The sequence below is a fragment of the Leptopilina boulardi genome, unplaced genomic scaffold (genome assembly GCF_019393585.1).
Source record: "Leptopilina boulardi isolate dan_hultmark-lab unplaced genomic scaffold, ZJU_Lbou_2.1 LbouV2_333, whole genome shotgun sequence".
NCBI lineage: Eukaryota > Metazoa > Arthropoda > Insecta > Hymenoptera > Figitidae > Leptopilina > Leptopilina boulardi.
In genome coordinates, this window is record NW_026137900.1 from 6,859 (window position 1) to 20,762 (window position 13,904).

At 29.0% G+C, this 13,904-nt stretch overlaps 2 protein-coding genes across 3 annotated transcripts in view; one reads left to right on the forward strand and one right to left on the reverse strand.

The window, feature by feature from the left end:
* Positions 1–7,629: 7,629 nt before the first annotated feature.
* On the reverse strand, positions 7,630–11,167 carry LOC127285443 (innexin inx2-like). Its single transcript, XM_051311457.1, has 5 exons — positions 10,359–11,167; positions 8,748–8,899; positions 8,388–8,630; positions 8,016–8,311; positions 7,630–7,930 (listed from the first exon to the last, which is right to left on the reverse strand). Exons 1-5 carry the CDS (start codon positions 10,543–10,545, stop codon positions 7,711–7,713), a joined length of 1,098 nt encoding a protein of 365 aa, XP_051167414.1. The 5' UTR covers positions 10,546–11,167; the 3' UTR covers positions 7,630–7,710.
* Positions 11,168–13,272: 2,105 nt separating this feature from the next.
* Positions 13,273–13,904, forward strand: part of LOC127285487 (uncharacterized) — an 81,873-nt gene continuing 81,241 nt past the window's right edge. For both annotated transcript variants that reach the window (XM_051311535.1, XM_051311534.1), the window contains exon 1: positions 13,273–13,320. In XM_051311535.1, the coding sequence (XP_051167492.1) occupies positions 13,289–13,320 (32 nt within the window). In that variant the 5' untranslated portion in view covers positions 13,273–13,288. The remainder of the gene's footprint in view (positions 13,321–13,904) is intronic.

Genomic DNA, 13,904 nt, shown 5'->3' on the forward strand with positions numbered 1-13,904 from the left:
AAATTGAATTTTTTTGGCAACTTTTTTATGCTTTTGGATGCGTTTTTGGTCATAAAAAGGGTCTTCCTCTACTCGGATCTGGGTGTCAATTTTTTTCTACACTTTTCGGTGTATTTTGTGCAAGAATATGCAATAAAATCTTCTGCCTAAGAAAAATTGAATTTTTTTGGCAACTTTTTTATGCTTTTGGATGCGTTTTTGGTCATAAAAAGGGTCTTCCTCTACTCGGATCTGGGTGTCAATTTTTTTCTACACTTTTCGGTGTATTTTGTGCAAGAATATGCAATAAAATCTTCTGCCTAAGAAAAATTGAATTTTTTTGGCAACCTTTTTATGCTTTTGGATGCGTTTTTGGTCATAAAAAGGGTCTTCCTCTACTCGGATCTGGGTGTCAATTTTTTTCTACACTTTTCGGTGTATTTTGTGCAAGAATATGCAATAAAATCTTCTGCCTAAGAAAAATTGAATTTTTTTGGCAACTTTTTTATGCTTTTGGATGCGTTTTTGGTCATAAAAAGGGTCTTCCTCTACTCGGATCTGGGTGTCAATTTTTTTCTACACTTTTCGGTGTATTTTGTGCAAGAATATGCAATAAAATCTTCTGCCTAAGAAAAATTGAATTTTTTTGGCAACTTTTTTATGCTTTTGGATGCGTTTTTGGTCATAAAAAGGGTCTTCCTCTACTCGGATCTGGGTGTCAATTTTTTTCTACACTTTTCGGTGTATTTTGTGCAAGAATATGCAATAAAATCTTCTGCCTAAGAAAAATTGAATTTTTTTGGCAACTTTTTTATGCTTTTGGATGCGTTTTTGGTCATAAAAAGGGTCTTCCTCTACTCGGATCTGGGTGTCAATTTTTTTCTACACTTTTCGGTGTATTTTGTGCAAGAATATGCAATAAAATCTTCTGCCTAAGAAAAATTGAATTTTTTTGGCAACTTTTTTATGCTTTTGGATGCGTTTTTGGTCATAAAAAGGGTCTTCCTCTACTCGGATCTGGGTGTCAATTTTTTTCTACACTTTTCGGTGTATTTTGTGCAAGAATATGCAATAAAATCTTCTGCCTAAGAAAAATTGAATTTTTTTGGCAACTTTTTTATGCTTTTGGATGCGTTTTTGGTCATAAAAAGGGTCTTCCTCTACTCGGATCTGGGTGTCAATTTTTTTCTACACTTTTCGGTGTATTTTGTGCAAGAATATGCAATAAAATCTTCTGCCTAAGAAAAATTGAATTTTTTTGGCAACTTTTTTATGCTTTTGGATGCGTTTTTGGTCATAAAAAGGGTCTTCCTCTACTCGGATCTGGGTGTCAATTTTTTTCTACACTTTTCGGTGTATTTTGTGCAAGAATATGCAATAAAATCTTCTGCCTAAGAAAAATTGAATTTTTTTGGCAACTTTTTTATGATTTTGGATGCGTTTTTGGTCATAAAAAGGGTCTTCCTCTACTCGGATCTGGGTGTCAATTTTTTTCTACACTTTTCGGTGTATTTTGTGCAAGAATATGCAATAAAATCTTCTGCCTAAGAAAAATTGAATTTTTTTGGCAACTTTTTTATGCTTTTGGATGCGTTTTTGGTCATAAAAAGGGTCTTCCTCTACTCGGATCTGGGTGTCAATTTTTTTCTACACTTTTCGGTGTATTTTGTGCAAGAATATGCAATAAAATCTTCTGCCTAAGAAAAATTGAATTTTTTTGGCAACTTTTTTATGCTTTTGGATGCGTTTTTGGTCATAAAAAGGGTCTTCCTCTACTCGGATCTGGGTGTCAATTTTTTTCTACACTTTTCGGTGTATTTTGTGCAAGAATATGCAATAAAATCTTCTGCCTAAGAAAAATTGAATTTTTTTGGCAACTTTTTTATGCTTTTGGATGCGTTTTTGGTCATAAAAAGGGTCTTCCTCTACTCGGATCTGGGTGTCAATTTTTTTCTACACTTTTCGGTGTATTTTGTGCAAGAATATGCAATAAAATCTTCTGCCTAAGAAAAATTGAATTTTTTTGGCAACTTTTTTATGCTTTTGGATGCGTTTTTGGTCATAAAAAGGGTCTTCCTCTACTCGGATCTGGGTGTCAATTTTTTTCTACACTTTTCGGTGTATTTTGTGCAAGAATATGCAATAAAATCTTCTGCCTAAGAAAAATTGAATTTTTTTGGCAACTTTTTTATGCTTTTGGATGCGTTTTTGGTCATAAAAAGGGTCTTCCTCTACTCGGATCTGGGTGTCAATTTTTTTCTACACTTTTCGGTGTATTTTGTGCAAGAATATGCAATAAAATCTTCTGCCTAAGAAAAATTGAATTTTTTTGGCAACTTTTTTATGCTTTTGGATGCGTTTTTGGTCATAAAAAGGGTCTTCCTCTACTCGGATCTGGGTGTCAATTTTTTTCTACACTTTTCGGTGTATTTTGTGCAAGAATATGCAATAAAATCTTCTGCCTAAGAAAAATTGAATTTTTTTGGCAACTTTTTTATGCTTTTGGATGCGTTTTTGGTCATAAAAAGGGTCTTCCTCTACTCGGATCTGGGTGTCAATTTTTTTCTACACTTTTCGGTGTATTTTGTGCAAGAATATGCAATAAAATCTTCTGCCTAAGAAAAATTGAATTTTTTTGGCAACTTTTTTATGCTTTTGGATGCGTTTTTGGTCATAAAAAGGGTCTTCCTCTACTCGGATCTGGGTGTCAATTTTTTTCTACACTTTTCGGTGTATTTTGTGCAAGAATATGCAATAAAATCTTCTGCCTAAGAAAAATTGAATTTTTTTGGCAACTTTTTTATGCTTTTGGATGCGTTTTTGGTCATAAAAAGGGTCTTCCTCTACTCGGATCTGGGTGTCAATTTTTTTCTACACTTTTCGGTGTATTTTGTGCAAGAATATGCAATAAAATCTTCTGCCTAAGAAAAATTGAATTTTTTTGGCAACTTTTTTATGCTTTTGGATGCGTTTTTGGTCATAAAAAGGGTCTTCCTCTACTCGGATCTGGGTGTCAATTTTTTTCTACACTTTTCGGTGTATTTTGTGCAAGAATATGCAATAAAATCTTCTGCCTAAGAAAAATTGAATTTTTTTGGCAACTTTTTTATGCTTTTGGATGCGTTTTTGGTCATAAAAAGGGTCTTCCTCTACTCGGATCTGGGTGTCAATTTTTTTCTACACTTTTCGGTGTATTTTGTGCAAGAATATGCAATAAAATCTTCTGCCTAAGAAAAATTGAATTTTTTTGGCAACTTTTTTATGCTTTTGGATGCGTTTTTGGTCATAAAAAGGGTCTTCCTCTACTCGGATCTGGGTGTCAATTTTTTTCTACACTTTTCGGTGTATTTTGTGCAAGAATATGCAATAAAATCTTCTGCCTAAGAAAAATTGAATTTTTTTGGCAACTTTTTTATGATTTTGGATGCGTTTTTGGTCATAAAAAGGGTCTTCCTCTACTCGGATCTGGGTGTCAATTTTTTTCTACTCTTTTCGGTGTATTTTGTGCAAGAATATGCAATAAAATCTTCTGCCTAAGAAAAATTGAATTTTTTTGGCAACTTTTTTATGCTTTTGGATGCGTTTTTGGTCATAAAAAGGGTCTTCCTCTACTCGGATCTGGGTGTTAATTTTTTTCTACACTTTTCGGTGTATTTTGTGCAAGAATATGCAATAAAATCTTCTGCCTAAGAAAAATTGAATTTTTTTGGCAACTTTTTTATGCTTTTGGTTGCGTTTTTCGTCATAAAAAGGGTCTTCCTCTACTCGGATCTGGGTGTTAATTTTTTTCTACACTTTTCGGTGTATTTTGTGCAAGAATATGCAATAAAATCTTCTGCCTAAGAAAAATTGAATTTTTTTGGCAACTTTTTTATGCTTTTGGATGCGTTTTTGGTCATAAAAAGGGTCTTCCTCTACTCGGATCTGGGTGTCAATTTTTTTCTACACTTTTCGGTGTATTTTGTGCAAGAATATGCAATAAAATCTTCTGCCTAAGAAAAATTGAATTTTTTTGGCAACTTTTTTATGATTTTGGATGCGTTTTTGGTCATAAAAAGGGTCTTCCTCTACTCGGATCTGGGTGTCAATTTTTTTCTACACTTTTCGGTGTATTTTGTGCAAGAATATGCAATAAAATCTTCTGCCTAAGAAAAATTGAATTTTTTTGGCAACTTTTTTATGATTTTGGATGCGTTTTTGGTCATAAAAAGGGTCTTCCTCTACTCGGATCTGGGTGCCAATTTTTTTCTACACTTTTCGGTGTATTTTGTGCAAGAATATGCAATAAAATCTTCTGCCTAAGAAAAATTGAATTTTTTTGGCAACTTTTTTATGCTTTTGGATGCGTTTTTGGTCATAAAGAGGGTCTTCCTCTACTCGGATCTGGGTGTCAATTTTTTTCTACACTTTTCGGTGTATTTTGTGCAAGAATATGCAATAAAATCTTCTGCCTAAGAAAAATTGAATTTTTTTGGCAACTTTTTTATGATTTTGGATGTGTTTTTGGTCATAAAAAGGGTCTTCCTCTACTCGGATCTGGGTGTCAATTTTTTTCTACACTTTTCGGTGTATTTTGTGCAAGAATATGCAATAAAATCTTCTGCCTAAGAAAAATTGAATTTTTTTGGCAACTTTTTTATGATTTTGGATGCGTTTTTGGTCATAAAAAGGGTCTTCCTCTACTCGGATCTGGGTGCCAATTTTTTTCTACACTTTTCGGTGTATTTTGTGCAAGAATATGCAATAAAATCTTCTGCCTAAGAAAAATTGAATTTTTTTGGCAACTTTTTTATGCTTTTGGATGCGTTTTTGGTCATAAAAAGGGTCTTCCTCTACTCGGATCTGGGTGTCAATTTTTTTCTACACTTTTTGGTGTATTTTGTGCAAGAATATGCAATAAAATCTTCTGCCTAAGAAAAATTGAATTTTTTTGGCAACTTTTTTATGCTTTTGGATGCGTTTTTGGTCATAAAAAGGGTCTTCCTCTACTCGGATCTGGGTGTCAATTTTTTTCTACACTTTTCGGTGTATTTTGTGCAAGAATATGCAATAAAATCTTCTGCCTAAGAAAAATTGAATTTTTTTGGCAACTTTTTTATGCTTTTGGATGTGTTTTTGGTCATAAAAAGGGTCTTCCTCTACTCGGATCTGGGTGTCAATTTTTTTCTACACTTTTCGGTGTATTTTGTGCAAGAATATGCAATAAAATCTTCTGCCTAAGAAAAATTGAATTTTTTTGGCAACTTTTTTATGATTTTGGATGTGTTTTTGGTCATAAAAATGGGTTTTCCTCTACTCGGATCTGGTGTCAATTTTTTTCTACACTTTTCGGTGTATTTTGTGCAAGAATATGCAATAAAATCTTCTGCCTAAGAAAAATTGAATTTTTTTGGCAACTTTTTTATGCTTTTGGATGCGTTTTTGGTCATAAAAAGGGTTTTCCTCTACTCGGATCTGGGTGTCAATTTTTTTCTACACTTTTCGGTGTATTTTGTGCAAGAATATGCAATAAAATCTTCTGCCTAAGAAAAATTGAATTTTTTTGGCAACTTTTTTATGCTTTTGGATGCGTTTTTGGTCATAAAAAGGGTCTTCCTCTACTCGGATCTGGGTGTCAATTTTTTTCTACACTTTTCGGTGTATTTTGTGCAAGAATATGCAATAAAATCTTCTGCCTAAGAAAAATTGAATTTTTTTGGCAACTTTTTTATGATTTTGGATGTGTTTTTGGTCATAAAAAGGGTTTTCCTCTACTCGGATCTGGGTGTCAATTTTTTTTACACTTTTCGGTGTATTTTGTGCAAGAATATGCAATAAAATCTTCTGCCTAAGAAAAATTGAATTTTTTTGGCAACTTTTTTATGCTTTTGGATGCGTTTTTGGTCATAAAAAGGGTCTTCCTCTACTCGGATCTGGGTGTCAATTTTTTTCTACACTTTTCGGTGTATTTTGTGCAAGAATATGCAATAAAATCTTCTGCCTAAGAAAAATTGAATTTTTTTGGCAACTTTTTTATGCTTTTGGATGCGTTTTTGGTCATAAAAAGGGTCTTCCTCTACTCGGATCTGGGTGTTAATTTTTTTCTACACTTTTCGGTGTATTTTGTGCAAGAATATGCAATAAAATCTTCTGCCTAAGAAAAATTGAATTTTTTTGGCAACTTTTTTATGATTTTGGATGCATTTTTGATCATAAGAAGGGTCTTTCTCTACTCGGATCTGGGTGTCAATTTTTTTCTACACTTTTCGGTGTATTTTGTGCAAGAATATGCAATAAAATCTTCTGCCTAAGAAAAATTGAATTTTTTTGGCAACTTTTTTATGATTTTGGATGTGTTTTTGGTCATAAAAATGGGTTTTCCTCTACTCGGATCTGTGTGTCAATTTTTTTCTACACTTTTCGGTGTATTTTGTGCAAGAATATGCAATAAAATCTTCTGCCTAAGAAAAATTGAATTTTTTTGGCAACTTTTTTATGCTTTTGGATGCGTTTTTGGTCATAAAAAGGGTCTTCCTCTACTCGAATCTGGGTGTCAATTTTTTTCTACACTTTTCGGTGTATTTTGTGCAAGAATATGCAATAAAATCTTCTGCCTAAGAAAAATTGAATTTTTTTGGCAACTTTTTTATGCTTTTGGATGCGTTTTTGATCATAAAAAGGGTCTTCCTCTACTCGGATCTGGGTGTCAATTTTTTTCTACACTTTTCGGTGTATTTTGTGCAAGAATATGCAATAAAATCGTCTGCCTAAGAAAAATTGAATTTCTTGCTTCCTCGTGGAGGAAGCTTATTAGTCCTTTCGTTTATAAAACTTTTCAAAGTGGCGGAAACAAATTTTTTTCTTTATAGAAACATGTTGTATGAGATCCTGATCAATTGTCCGGATGTACACGGAAAGAATTAAATCAGTAGATTTTACAGAACTATCACGGAGTAGCGGATACAGCTCTTTACGAAACTGAGTGTCGTAAAATGTCACTAAATATTCAGGATAAACTTCAGAAATACTCAGTATAAACAATGAAATTTCTGTATTTTATCCGAAAATATCCATCACATTTTACAAAACTCTGTTTCGTAAAGAGCTGTATCCGCTACTCCGTCACAGTTTTGTAAAATATACTGAATTAATTTTTTTCCGTGTATGTGTGTGTGTGATCCTTTTTTGTTTAGAAGATAACTTTAACAGGTTTTAATGGATTTAGATAAAATTTAGTAGGCTCATTTATCATATTAATATCTCAAATCTGACCGAAGGATTTTGAAAAATACTCCAAAAAAAAATTTTATGGTTTTTTTCCAAAATTTTTTTTTAATCGAAAAACTTTTTAAATAGAAAATTTTAAGGTTATATATAATAAAATCATATTCTTTACGTCAAGACGAATCGATCGATATATATATATATATATAGTATTCATTTGAGGTAAATTTAAAGAATTAATGAAAGTTAAAAAATCAAAAATTCATATTTTGTCAATAAAATTTTGCTTTCTCCACGAGGAAGCAAATTTTTTTGCTGATCTTAATGAGGAAGTAAAATGTTCATGTAATGAACATCTGAATTTACAACTTGTTTTCTATTGCAATATATTAAAAAATGGTTGAATATTTATAATTATAAAAAAATTAAAATTATAGAGTTAAAAAATTGATATGCATTTTTTTTTTATTTATAAAAATAGAAAATATTAAGTACAAAATTTTCAATACTTTTTTCACATTTATCATATTAGGCACATTCATTAGGATTTTTTGTAATTTTTATATTCAATTGTTCAACAAGTTCTCTGAATACAACGGGATTCACATTCTCAGCAAGTTGATACAATATAAACCAATCTCCGAAAGGAAGTTCTCTTACCACATTTATGATTTTTTTCCTTTCAAGAAATCGAGTTTGTGCTTGCAATAAATAAATTCTTGCCCATGGATGCGTAAACATGACGAGTCTATAAAAACGTATTTATAAATAATTATTATATAATTAATTAATAAAATAAAATAAAATTTATAGTAAAAAAAAAAAAAAAATACCTGTAGATTATGGTAATTGTGCCAAGAATACAAAGAATAATTAACCAAAACCATAAAATAATAAATATCTTTTCATTTATAATATTGAGTGACAAAATGCAAAATGCATCGTAATATTGAATTGTTCCTGAGGGACCGTAGGTGTTTAGTGTGCATTTTCCAGTCAATGGGAAAATTTGTTTTAAAGGATCAATCATTTTTTTAGTATCGTATGCTGTTGCAAATGTCACTGCAGCGGGTCCAAGTAGAGAAAATTTTCCATTTAGCAATAGATCAAGAAAGTAAATTTGGCTTATCTGCGGAATAAAGCAAAAAAAGTTTAATTTTTAGTTATTTATAATAGTACCTTTTTATTGAATAAATTCGACTTACGGAATTTAAAAGATTGAGTAATTCACAAACAAAGAAACGAATAGCATAAAAATTATTCGAATTCATATAGGAATTAGAAAAATAATTAGTGAGATGATTTCGTTTTTCTTCAGTCCAAACATTCTGTGCTAGAGGAGTTGCTAAATCTTTTGCGAGAAAACTCATAATATTTCGTTCCCAAACGATCCATAAGGCACGAGGTATGTAAAACATAAGTGCTTGTAGTCCAAGGAATAAGCAAACCTATTCGAAAAAAAAACCAAGTGATTTAATAAATCAATAAATATTAATTTCAATAAATTAAATTTTTTTTTTTAAATGTAAATTTTCTTTTTTTTTTAAAGTGAAAAGTTTACAAACCCATTTGTAATATTGTTGTTCAATCAAATCGGATTCATTTTGAGATGGACGCATTCCCAAACCAGCATTGTCGATTCCTTTGATTCCTGGTGTTTTCTCAGCAACTATAGCTGTGCTTGTAACCCAACAAAATGAATTTATCGCTTCTATTGCTGTTGGGGGAAAAAAAAATTCAATCAATTAATTCCAATTTGAAGACAACAATTAATAAAAATCATATAAAATCGTTGAAAAAAAAAAAATAATTTAATTATTTTCGTCATTGATTTTTCGTATATAACAGTTCTTTTAAATTAAAATGATCATTTGTCTTGATCCTTGAAAGATACTGTAAAACTATCTTTAAGAAAATGAACTTAGCCCGAGCTTAACGGCTTCCTTTAATATTGAACTTCTGTTAGAAAAGGTAGGCAAGCTGAGAGTGAGAGAGGAGAGTAAGCCGATAACTTTTAATAGCTTCGAGTAATCTTCCTTCGTCTTTTCCAGGGTTGGAAAATTTGTTCTGATGCTTGTTCCTTATATTCGAACACACGTTGATTATTTTATGCTCTACTTTTTCTCCATTGAAAACTTTATAACACTCTTATCGGTCAAATGGCTCGCAGGTGAAACGAGCAACTTTTCTTACATATTTTATATTTATATACGGTTATATCACAAAACGTAGAGAAAAAATAATTTTTTTTTTTTTCCCCTCGTGAATGAAAATGTTGATTTTTTTTTCAATTTCACAAAATAGAAAATAGTAAATAACATATCCTTTAAAATATAATTTATGAAAAAAAAAAGATTTTCTAAGTCAAATACAAGAAAATAAATTTTTATATTATAGAGAAAAAAAAAATTCTCTGATAAAATTCGAAGACACTTTAGAGAATTCTGAAGGTAAACATTCACCTTTGTCTTTGTTCAAGTATACCTGGACATTGGTGCTTCAGGCAGTCTGTGGCTTTTAGTCACTTTGTACTCAACAGAACTTGAGTTTGAGAGAGATGACACTTTTCAATTGCAAACGCGCTCAAGGATATTTTCCTTTTTTATCCCCTCCCATAAACTCTCAACTCTATACTAAAGAGAGTAGAATAAAAAATAAGATTTTTTTTTTTTCTTTTTTTAATTGGACCCTTTAGACGTAATTTAAAAATAAAAATAAATATAAAGCCTGGAATGAAAGAAAAAAAGTAAGCAAGAAGAAGGCCATTTTCGATTATCGGAAAACGTTTAGTTACGTTCGTATGGAATGACTTGAAATATAATTTTGGGGGCAGGGCCGGCGGGCAGAAATATTACGTAGATCGCTCGCGTCAAGAAATCACAGCAGGGAAAACGAATTTAATCGAGCGGAATCGTGCTTTTGCGACGAAGATCTAATGACTCTTTATTCCAAGAAATGAGTCGCTATATAACTTCACTGCTCGTTAGCTCGATATTAGTACAAAAAAAAAAAAAAAAAAAAAGAAATCCAATATTTCTGCAAAAAATAAAGTAATACAACCAAGTTAATAAAGAATTTAAAAAAAAAAATATTAGTTCCCTAAAAACTAAATTGTAAATAAAAGGAAATATTTTCTAAGCAAACATAGATATTATTTATATAAACAAAGTACTTACGTATATTTGAATTCTCAGTTCTAAAGCAGTTAATTGGATTGCCAAAATAGGTTTTAAATGTAAGAAGTGCTGAACAAAGTGTCAAAAATAAAACAGTAGCACGTGTGTAAATTCGAAAGACAACATTGTCAATGCAAACTGGATCATATATCACTAGTTTTCTAATTTCATTGACTAATTCCAGCATATTATTATTATTATTATTATTATTTTCTTTTTTATTGCTGCGTAAATCACACAAAGAATGACGTTTCACTTTCGATTATGCATTGATATCCGGTTTTTGATGTTGAATTTTTGCATAGTTTCAGGGATACCGGAAGTCGTTGTCTGCTAGAAGTTTTTTTTTTTCTGCGTACACAAAAGTTTTAATGAGTTGTTAATTTCTTCAAATTACATATTGACAATTTAGATGGAATTATATTATCAGATATATATGCTTTTCGTAAATTATGTTATTTCATATAGTTCTATATATACAGTTATCAAAGGAAGTGTACTATATATTTGCAAGTTCTGAATCCATGTTGAAGTTCATTCAAGTAGAGAAGCGGAAGCTACATTACTGCCTGAATTTAATGGTAATCATCCAGATTTTCTGACGTAATAATAACTTGAGTTAAAGGACCACTTATTAATAATTGCTCTTCGAAACTTGGAATTTGCGTCTGATGGTGAATTTTTTTGCAATTTTGGCACAAATGCGTCTTTCAATGATAGTGAGGTTATGTTTGACATTTAAAGTTTAAACAGGTATGCACTGTTTTTATTCTTAATTACTATTATTTATTAGGTATTATTATTACTATTTATTATTATTGGAAGATTGTTATTATTATTTATTATTATTATTATTATTTTAAGGTTATTATATTATTTGAATAATATTTAGTTTTTCATATAATAAACGATTTATTAAATAATGAAAAATATTCGGTTTAAATGAAAATAGAATAAATTTTTAATTAATTTTTTTTTTCTTTATTTATATCAGTAAAATGAATGATTGAAATTTATTCTTGTCTAGTAGTAAGAAGTCGTTATTGTCAGCCAAGGTACGTCTGACCGAGAAATAGTTTTATCTACTTAGATATTCTCTCTGTTCTTCTCACGTTCTTGTTTCGGTTATGTTAAAATGGATATTAGTTATTTTATTATAAATTGACACTTTAACGGTACAGTTAACTTTTTAAATTATATCCGAAAAATTACATTTTTTTTATAAACATAAATTTTATTTTTATATGATAATAATTTATATTATTATTTATATTTTATTTTCCTTGAATATTGAATATTTTTTTATAATTTAAAAAATAAATAGCTATGCAAAAAAATATATAATCTGGAAATTCCAATACGTATCCTTTCAGCTTTCACGAATGGTTGTATAACGTTAAATTGGACTTTGCAGAAAATATATATATATAAGAAAAAAAAACGAAAAAGAAAGGTTAATGCTTTAATTTGCAACTTAAAAGAAATTGCTAGCCACGAGGCAATGCTTCGGATTTATAAGAGCATTTGAACAAAGGAGATCAAGAGCTTAGTTACCCTGTGGAAACCATTTTCTATTAATCCTCATTTAAAAGTTCATTAAAAGAATGTAATATGATAAAAACGACTAATCATTTCAATAATTAAATTTTCTTGCAAATTCAATTTTTTAATATTAATAAATTAATCGTTTTTACAATTGAATATTAATATTTTAATATATTTTTTTTTAATATTTATTTTGATAGAAATATTGTAAAGGATGGGAAATATTTGCAAAATAAAAAAGGAATAGATGAGAATTTATTTATAAAAAAAAAATATATATATATAAAAAAATTGTTTGTCTTCACTGACGAGCATAGTCTTTATTAGTAAAAAATATAATGATCATCATTACAATTATAAATACAAGGTAATTTAATACCAGGTGTGTACAATTTGTTCGATGTAATTGTATATTTAATATTGTGAAGTTTAAATATCTGCGTGTACAATTACCTTGTTTTTTTTTTTATGTCGATTTTTATATGATTGCTAACAATGTTTTACTACATCTAATTAAACACGAGCTATTTACAAACCATGATACAAGAGAGTATTTTTTCTCTATCATTATACTCCAGAAAAAATTGTATCATTCTGTTAATCGTTTTCTTTTTTGTTTTTCAATTTTTAATATACACACACAATTTTGTTGCCACCTCCAAAATTAGTAAATTTTATTGATTTATTAATTTAATTTCTATAAATTAAATTAATAAATTCAATTAATAAATTTTATAAACAAATTTATTAATTACTTTTGTTAATATATAATTGGAAATCCGAAACATATTGGAAAATTAATTTTTTTTTTTAACAATTTATCGTGATTAGAACAAAGATTTTTTATATGCTTTAACGTTTATATACAAAATTATATTATATATATTATAAATAGTTTTTTTTTGTTAATCAATTTAAAATATATGAGTAGTAAAGATATTAATTAACATTGAAAACGACTTTTTTTCTGCACATTTCTCTTTTGTGAAACATCAACGAATTTAACATTTTTTTTTTTTTTTTTTTTGCCTCTCATTTTAATGAAACTTCTGCTTTTTCAGACTCGAATTTACTATACATATAGTCAGGAAACTGGTTTTGCCGGAAATACATATTCATAACGCAAATCTTGTACAGCATACAAAAAATTCGATTACTTTGTTCTCATATCATTTTGCGCATCCTCATAGTTTTCTTCCGTCCGCGATAATCCAGAAATTTATAATTTTAAAAAATATTTCTTCTTATATATAATTTCTTATTTTATTTTTCAACAACTATTTAATTCTTATTTTTATAAATAAAAAGGAAATTAAATTTTAATTAAATTTTTCATTAACTTCTCTGTTTTTGTTTGTTACAGAAGCGCATTTCATCCACTTTCCATGATTGCAGATATAAAAAAAAAGACAACGAGGTATGATAAAATATATTAAATAATAATAATAATAATAATAATAATAATGAAAGAATCTCTCTGAGAAATAAATGCACTAGATCCTTTGTTTTCTCACTTTTATCATAATTAATTAACAGCTTTTTTTTCTAATTACTTTGTCTTTGTAATAAATTTAAATGAAAGTGAAGTTGCATATACATATTTCTCTGATGGAAATGAATTAATATTGACTATATGAATTTAATATTCATTTAATGATAATATTTGATTATTTATAAATTATTTTAATTAAATTAGAAATTTTAATTTCATTAATTCTTTTGAGTTTTTAATTTTTACAATTAAATTACTGTATTTAAATTTAAAATAAAATTTAAATTTACATTCAAATGAGATTTTTTTTTTAAATTTAAACTCATGAAAGAAATATTTTAAGAAAAAGTTGAGCATTTCATTTTAAGGGAAATATTCAAAGTCTATTTCGGTTTTATAAACTTTTTTTTTCTTACAAATATCAATAAATCAACTGATTTATCGAGAATACCTTCTTCGAGAAATTATAATCTATCGATCAAATTTTACTTGAAGGGAAAGGCATTTTG